The following is a 9,340-nucleotide window of genomic DNA, read 5'->3' on the forward strand; positions in this document are numbered from 1 at the left end:
AACAGGAATCCGATTCCTAGCGAGTTTTTCTTTTTTGACATTCCGATTCCCAGCGAGTTTATAGTATCAGTTTTGCTAAAGCACATTTAGATGTGCCATAAGTATTACACATCTAAGTTCTATGTCATTGATATTGCGTTGAGATTCGTATGGATATTTTTTCTTTTTCTTTTTTTTCCTCTTTATACTTGATTCACTCACTTAGATATGCAATAAGTAAAGCACATCTAGATATGCCCTAGACACACCCAGCTTATAGTATCTCTAAGGATTTATTTGTGTCCGTTTTCCTTTCGACTATGCCGAAGATTTCCTCTCCTCATCTATATATTCGGGCCGGGCGCCGCGTCTTGTTCCACGGTTCCTCCCACCCATAGATCCAAGTTGCACACGCGCCGGGGTTCCGTTCCACTAGGGCTGGGAGCCATCTCGATCGCCTGACATAAAACCTGTAGGACGTGCAGGCGCGTGGCGTGCAAGATGAGCAAGTCCTCCCTTACTCCACCCGGGGTGTCCATGGAGCTGCACGCCGGCAACCGCGAGCGCCTCGTCGCCGCGCTCAGCGCCCACCTCTCCGCCTCCGCCCGCCCTCTCCGTGGCGTCGCCTTTCTCAAGGTTCGTTTCTACGCTTGTTCCGTCGATCTCTCCCTATCGTATCCCTATTGATGTTCCTCCCTTAATCTGGTACATCTACCCTTCTCAACTCTGAAGGGCGGCGAGGAGCAGACTCGTTACTGCAGCGACTATGTCGAGCTCTTCAGGTGAATGCGCCTGTCCCCACCTCCCTTTTGCCGTTTCCCGAATGCATAGCAGATTGAATTAATACATAATTGGTATTGTTAAATGTCTCCAGGCAGGAGAGCTACTTCGCTTATCTGTTCGGAGTGCAAGAGCCGGGGTTCTATGGTGCAGTCGTAAGTTCTCTTCTCTCTCATGGCACATCCCGCGTCCATGTACCAATTTTGTTTGCCTTCCACTTCCACGGCATGTAACGCATGCCGTATGTGCTTAATTACTGCTTATATAGATTAGAATCATCTAGCAATTTCTTGAAGGGATTCTCATTGGAAATCAATGTACCAATCCGTGCAAATATGCATAACACACTTGTAATGAATTTTGCGGATAACTTCAACCAAACAAGAAGGATATCTGTAATATATGCGATTAATTTTCTTGGGCTGAACCTCCGTGTGGAGGGATAGCCCAACACTCTTCTATAACTTCTAGTGTTACCACAAGTCATCCTTTATGAGGTGAAGTCATGCATGCTTATCTCATGCCATGATTCTAACTTGCCCTTTTATTGTTCATATAGGACATTGCCTCTGGACAATCAATTTTATTTGCTCCAAGGTTGTCACCTGGCCACGCTGTTTGGATGGGTGTAAACACATTACCTTACTTCAAGGTACTTAATATTCTAGAGACCAAACTGTGCATGTGCCGTTACACTCCGTTTTAAATAATATTTCATTCAATATGTACAGGATAGGTACAAGGTCGATTTTGTGTTCTATGTTGATGAGCTTGCACAGGTTCTCCAAAGTCAATTTAGTGAGCATGGAGAGACGCCCCTTCTCTTTCTCTTATATGGCAAGAATACTGACAGCGGAAATTACTCAAAGCCTGCTAGTTTTGAGGTATGTGATATATAATTAGCCACACTTGCATGAAACGAAATACATGCTTAATTTGTAGTTTTGCCAAACACCATGACTATAAAGCGCAATCATTCGTTTTAATATTGCATTACCATGTTCTTTTGAATCTCAATGCTTAGTTTTATAGTGTTGTCAGGCATTGTCACTGGAAAGCGCAATCTCTCACATTAATAAATACTCCTATTGCATTACTATATGTTCTTTTTGACCTCAACTACATCTTGAAGTAAAAATCCATACTATTTTGTGATATGGTATACATACCTAAGTATAAGGAAGTAAATTTCTTCCACACCTTTTGTCTTTTTTGTTATGTACGTATTTGGGTTACTAACTTACCATGCATTTTCTTTGTCCATGTCAGGGGATAGAGAAATTTGACACTGATTTAAGCACGCTTCATCCTCTCTTAACTGAATGTCGTGTTATAAAATCTGACATGGAGCTTGCCCTCATTCAATATGCTAATGATGTCAGCTCAGAAGCACACATTGAGGTATAAAGAGTTATCAATGCTAATAATTTTTCCACCTTCACTGGTGGTATTATTTTATAGACATCCTATTCGCAGAAATATTCACTATGTATATCTATCATTTAGGTGTTACTACTTCTAACTCACATACTTAATCTTTTTTAGAGTTAAATTAAACACTTCTGATTGTTAACTTGGCATTTTACAAGGTTATGAGGCAGATAAAACCAGGCATGAAGGAGTATCAGTTAGAAAGCATCTTTGTTGGTGCATCTAGGTACAGAGGCTGTCGACATTGCTCCTACACATGTATATGTGCTACTGGAGAGAACAGGCGAGTTTACTTTACATATTAATGTCAAATGTGACGCAAGTAATAAGTAGTTACAAATATGTAGAAATTGTCACTAATTGTTTTACTAATCATTTTCGTGCAACATATATGTAGAAGTTGTCACTTGTGCTAATGTACGCATATCGCAATATCAAATCACCATCCCAGTGCCAATTGTATACGTAGTTTTATGCATTGTTTCTAGATGAAGCTTGGAGAAAATTTTCTTTAAATTCTCTAACACCATGAACTTCTAGTGGTATGAGAAAACATCTTAGTATGGAGTTTTAGTGTCGGAATAAACTACTCACTTTAAATAATTTCAGCAGATCTCTCTTTTCAAGTTCACTTATTTATATTCACAACACTGCCTATTTGTTTATTGAATAGGTGAATAGCTATGGAAAGTTATGTAGGAATGTTTTCTTAGTTAATTCAAAATGATAGGCCCATGCCTATTGTATATGAGTTTGTTCAAGTTGGAATATCTTGTTTGCTATATAACTCTAGTGCTTATCTTACAGTTCCATTCTTCATTATGGACATGCGGGAGCTCCAAATGACCGGGTACACTTTTCTACTCCCTCCATTCCCTTATACAAGGCCACTATCAAAAATACATTTTGCATCAATACAAGGCCACCAACAGTAACCGAGGCAAAAAATAATGATGTTTCCTCCTACTAGCAACTTTTTAATAATTACATGCATGTAGTCATAATGACACTTAGCTATTTCCTTTCCATTCATTCGTTGCATGCTTATGGCGTATTAATGATTCCGGTTAACAAGAAGAAAAGTTGACTTACAAAGCAATCATTAAATTTTATCTTGGTACCTGTAATATGAGTTTGTGGCCATGTACAAGGGAATGGAGGAAGTATGATGCTTATGTCCAACAGCTTACTTTTGGTGTTATTTTGCTTGCTCGATCTTATAAATCGCACTGGCGACCAAATTTAGATTCTGTTTTCCATAGCTCAAAAATCTTAGGAGAATGATTAGTTCTCATAATACTGGCTATTTGGAAAAGGGTATGCTAGCTTTATTTTAGTTTCAGACAGTAGGGTTCACGTACCTTTTTCTTTGTTAACTGATTTTTTTAAGAAAAAATTTGTAAAGTATATAGTTGTTAAGTACCATGAGATCTTGAAATTTGTAAGTTTGAGCAATGTTCATAATTCATGCATATTGGAGAAATGCAAACAGTGATGAGATGATCATAGGTTGGTTGGTATCTCATTTAATTAAACAAATAGCCTATGAGATTCATGAACTAAATGTTGTATCATGTCTGCTACCATCATTAGCGTGTCCGAAGAAAATAATCTCCACTTGAAGCATATGTGTGTCAGCATTAGGTGATAATGTTCATAGTGAGAGTTAGACAATTTTGAACAATTTTGAATGAAACTTGTACAATTGGATTGGTGAAGGACCATAATTTAACTATCTTTAATGTTTTGTTGGACCAATTAATCAAGTAATAAAGGGAAAACTATAATACCAAACATATGAACCATAGTATAGAAATCGAATGAAGGAATAGCTATGGAGGGTCTTGAAGTATTATTGGGTGTTCATGATTTATTTAGGGGGACGTGGAAAAAATGAGTGGCTAGATAAGGGGGTGTCCTGAAGCCTATGCTCTACAACAGGTTTACATGCTTTAATATCTGTGCTAGACAACCAACTTATGACACCAAAATTTCTCTTTTATGTTTCTTCAAAATAAAACAACATATGAACCTTAAACTTTGAAAGACACCAAAACATTCTAGCTAGAATGTGGGAAAAAACTTTCAGATTTTTTGGTCATACATAAATATACGAAATGAGATTTTTTTTATTAAAATATACTTTTTAATATTTGTGATGCACGAAAAATTCTGAAAGCTTTTTTCCCACATTCTAGTATGAATGTTTTGTTGAGCTGCCAAGTTTGAAGTTCACATGTTGTTCCATATGGGAGAAACAAAAAAGACAAAAGTACTTGCATGAATCGCGATCCAAAAATGAGTGGCTAGATAAGGGGGTGTCCTGACGGAAAATGCTATCGGAGGCCGAGCTCCAGTGAGCTCGTTTTCATTTTTTATTTTTCTGGAGCACGAAAAATTCCAAATTTATTTTTTGAACACACATGCACATGTATACTATGTATATGCAAAATTTCACAGTATTATACGTTTACATGTGGCCTACAGGAAAAAGACAAATACACATTTTTTAATGGGCCTTTTATTTTTGTTATTGGGCCAGAAATTTGTTATTTTTGTACAGCCTACAAATCACAACATTTTTCGACGAAATTTAACACGTTCTTGCGGAATACATATAAGTTTTCATGATATTTTTTTAGATTTTTTTGGAACTTTTAAATACACTTTTTGATTTTTTCAAAATACCGAGCTCACTGGAGCTCGGCCTCCAAAAATCCGCACTCGGTGTCCTGAAGCCTATGCTCTATAACATGTTTACCTTATTTAGGGGAGGAGTACGCAGTTTCCCCTTTTCTCATACTTACTTATCTACTACATTTTCAGACGTTGAATGATGGAGACATGGCTCTAATGGACATGGGAGCTGAATACAATTTCTATGGTTCTGACATCACATGTTCATACCCCGTAAGTCGTTTGGAATATTCATACCGCTATTTTGATACTCTTTTCCAATATCAATATCAGCTTTTGTAATTTATTGTTAAAAGTGTTATTTACACCGTACCCTCGGGTTCTTTATTTTTCAGTTCAGTCCAATGATATGTTAGGATTATTTTTTATTCAACAAGGACTGACATCGAGTCATAGCTGATGTAATTATTGCATCTGGACTGGAACTAATAACCTCGATATAAACTGTCGCAGTCTTCTGTTTATCACATCTTAATATAGTGTTTGTCTTGTAATGCTATATCTGAATGAGTTTATGTCTTTTTAGATAAATGGAAAATTCAACAGAAACCAGACAGTGATATACAATGTAAGTACCCGGTGGTTAACATATCCATTTAGCTTTTTTAATTCTTTATTGATACAAGACTGACTGTGTTTTACAGGCTGTCCTTAAGGCTCATAATGATGTGATATCACATATGCAGCCTGGAGTAAAATGGATCGATATGCACAAGTAAGAATTCTCTGTCCTCACATATAGAACCATGCAATTTTTAATCATCCCTGATGTTTTTTTTCTGTTGTCAAATGTGGTTTATGAGAAATGATTGTGCTTTAATGTAGTACAATTTACAATCTGCATACAATCATTAAGTGTACTTGGTCTAAAGATTATTTATTATTGTATCTGAGTGGTCAAATTGGGTTCGAGAGAAATACTTGGAAGTAATTTTTCAGCTCTTTTGGCCTAATGTGTCAATCTGTTTAACTATAACCAAATCACACTTGTGTCTCCCTCTGATTGTCTATCATTGTCTTTAATTGTTTAAGCATCATTTGAACTTTTTTGCAGGCTGGCAGAGCAGACAATACTCGAGTCCCTAAAGAAAGAAAATATTATTCATGGGTGCGTGTGGGATCTAATTATTTGTCCTTATTGAACTTATATATGATAATATGTCAAGCTTGTTGTTGATTTATCTGTTTCCCATAATCATTTATTTCAGTGATATTGCTGCAATGATGAACCGAAGGTTGGGTGCTGTTTTCATGCCTCATGGTCTTGGGCATTTACTTGGAATTGACACCCATGATCCCGGAGGCTACCCCGAGGTTAGATTCCGACTTTATCATGCATTCATTTTAATCATTTCATATACTTACCTCCTTTCAACTTAGACTAATGCTTGTTTCTCGACCTTAGGGCTTAGAGAGGCCAAAGGAGCCAGGATTGAGATCCTTGCGGACCATCAGAGAACTTAAAGAAGGCATGGTAAGTAATTACCTTTTATGATAAATTTATTCAAATTTAGTAGCACGCAGTGCTCTTTCATTTTATGCACACTTGTTTGAGAAGTTACTGGGATGCCATGTTACTCGGTAATTCATGAACTCTTGTGTTAATATATTATCTTTTCCACAGACTACATCATGATGTATAGGTAAATTGTTGGTGCTTAGTTTTGTGTGTTTCCCTGTCTATGGAATTCTCACTTTGGAAAGTATTCCCTTTTGTGTCCTTGTCGATTATTAATAGGCAAACTACTTTTTGAAAACATTGTGCATAAGCGCCCTGAGAACCTTTCCGCTTGTAGTCTTTCTACTTGTCTTATAACAAAACATTTGAGCTCCTGTGGTATGTATTGCAGGTTATTACGGTCGAGCCCGGCTGTTATTTCATCGACACTTTACTGAGGCATGCCAGGGATGACCCAATTTCCTCAAAGTTTTTCAACTGGGAGAAGATAGAAATTTACAAAAGCTCTGGTGGTGTTCGCGTTGAAAGTAATATGGTATGTATTGGTTGCGCTTTTCTGATACATGACAATACAACCCAAGAAATGCATTACACCATAATGATTTATTTACTGTTGGTGCACTCCTACTTATAATGGCTAACTTATAGTACGTAGAAAATAAATCAAATACATTATATTATATCTGTTTCAAGTTGTTTGGCAGCATCGCCTCTCTTTGTTTTCCTTATTATTTTTAATCTTTTTTAGCTGTGTGTATTCTCGAAGTCTCGACTTGGTCTTGATATTGTGTCGTTGCAGAGGCAGGGTGTAATTGGTGATCTTGATATTGATATATTACCCTTTGTCGAAAAAATTAGTTATGTTAATATTAACTATCGAAAGACGTAGGCTGTGAGAAACACAAGATGGATGAAATATGCATTGATAGACCTTGGGAGTCGAACATCAGTCAGGGGAAGTGTGAATCTTGAATAATCTTTGTCCTGGACTTTCTTTTGGTATAGAAAGGGGAGTTCTGTTGAGTGTTCCCCATTAGAAAACCAAGGCAGTGAGGCTCTTTGGGCATGGTGTTAACTACTTCCTCAGGTTCCATGATACTACCTCTGTCCCATGTAGTGCCAAAAGCGTTCTTATATTATGGGACGGAGGGAGTAGTTGTTTTTCTCAACACAATCTCTAAAATAACTTTGACCACTATGTTCTATTGTAATTTGATGCTAAAAACCACAAAAAAGTATCCAGTTTGGAACATCGGAAGTACATTTTGATACAAATTTACGTGTGAATTGTAGATATCGTGTCAATGTATTCTTCAATAGACTGGTAGCAATTTTTTTGAAAGTTTGACTTCCCATATGCCCAAAATAACAACTTTTAGGGAAACAGAGGGATTAGTTTTACAATGAGTAATAGCTTCATGTCCACAACCGTACTCACTGTAACGATTAGTGTGAATACGAACTTACGAATTTGCTTAGAGCCACATAGCATGTATTACTTGATCCTAATACATCTACGTAACTATATGGGACATTGTGGCTAGTACCATTACCATATACCCATATTCCGAAATTTGCAGAACTCTTCAAATTGTAAGTTGGCCGGTTTTTCTTGGAAGTTGATCATGAGCCAGGGTTACCCTGGCTATTGCAAGTTTCCATCAACTTTACATCTTCGTTTTTGTTCTTAGTGAACCTCATGGAGCTTGATAAGCATATTTTGTTGAGTACCAAAAACTTCTAATCTAATGCAGATTTTCTCTTTCTCAAGTAGTACAAGTTATAGGAGCCAAGCTCAACATTCGCTTCTGTAGCATCCATATTGCATTTACCTTTACCATTTGTTGTTCATTTCCACACTAATAATGCAGTATATCATTGCAGTATGTGACGGCACAAGGATGCAAGAACCTGACTAACTGCCCCCGAGAGATCAGGGAAATTGAAGCGGTAATGGCTGGCGCGCCTTGGCATTCACGTGACACCCTTTCCAGTACAGAGAATGCCTCCCCAAAGCACTTCAATTTGCCATGCCCTTGAGAGAAAAAAAACATAAAGTAGTAATTTTCTGAAATATAGGATACCTTGATAAACAGCAAGCCTCTCACAAGCTGTTGATTTTGTTTGAGTATGATTATAAGTGGCATCTCATATGTCCACTTATAGACCCAGTGATGTCAGTCACTTGTAGGGTCTCCACTCCACTATGTGAACTAAAAGGTTCAAGGTCCTTGCAGTTAGTTCAACCATCTCTGTTCTGAACCAGCAACTGTATTGACAAAAATTAAGTGAATGATCATGCAACAATTTTTTTTGTATCATCATAAGTATAAGCCCGTATAGTTAATTATTCCTGCAAAAAAGAAAGTTCTTATGCAGGGTTTGTTGCACAAAGTTTATAACTTATGAATCTTGATGGATTTTTTTACGTGAACAATTCTCAAGTTTCTACATGTTTGTTTAGTGACTTTTTCCTCATATAAGTCTCATATATTCGACCTTTTGAGAGAATTTTGCACAAGTGCCCTATCTTAAATGTTTCTGGCCCCACTCCGATGGGCTACCATCTGTTTTTGTTGATAAGATTAGAAGTTGTCTTATCCGCCCACAACCGAGTGGGAGTTACCAATCTCGTCACCCTCGCCTTCCCTGTCACCGATGTCCTCACTGTCCTTTGCCGTTGTGCTACCGCAGTCATCTCTCCCTAATAATAAACCACACATTGCTTATGGTTGTTCTTTACGCCTTTTTACAAAACAGCCCCTATAGTTTTGGATATTTAACCCGCAATGCATAAATCAACCTGAACCAGTACATGGGACATAAAAGAAGAAAAGTAGAGTAAAGTCTATTTTAAACCCCAAAGTTGTAGAGCTCGTCTAAAATAAACCCTCACCTCAAAATCCAAGTTTGTACCTTGTACTTATGATCCCGGTCTGATCCCGACCCTGAACCACCGGGAAACATTCCATCCCACCCAGGATCAGAATCTAG

The 9,340-nt window shown here is 37.5% G+C and overlaps 1 protein-coding gene across 1 annotated transcript; it reads left to right on the forward strand.

Moving 5' to 3' along the window:
- Window positions 1-306: 306 nt before the first annotated feature.
- LOC123103554 (xaa-Pro dipeptidase) lies at window positions 307-8,388 on the forward strand. The gene is made up of 16 exons (XM_044525171.1): window positions 307-615; window positions 712-761; window positions 854-914; window positions 1,319-1,411; window positions 1,491-1,643; window positions 2,029-2,160; window positions 2,349-2,473; window positions 2,998-3,040; window positions 5,017-5,100; window positions 5,414-5,455; window positions 5,532-5,602; window positions 5,942-5,995; window positions 6,096-6,201; window positions 6,293-6,361; window positions 6,738-6,881; window positions 8,231-8,388. The coding sequence occupies exons 1-16, from the start codon at window positions 481-483 to the stop codon at window positions 8,384-8,386; spliced, it is 1,518 nt and encodes a 505-aa protein (XP_044381106.1). The 5' UTR covers window positions 307-480; the 3' UTR covers window positions 8,387-8,388.
- Window positions 8,389-9,340: the final 952 nt, after the last annotated feature.

The sequence above is a fragment of the Triticum aestivum genome, chromosome 5A, assembly GCF_018294505.1.
Source record: "Triticum aestivum cultivar Chinese Spring chromosome 5A, IWGSC CS RefSeq v2.1, whole genome shotgun sequence".
In the NCBI taxonomy this organism is placed as follows: Eukaryota; Viridiplantae; Streptophyta; class Magnoliopsida; order Poales; family Poaceae; genus Triticum; species Triticum aestivum.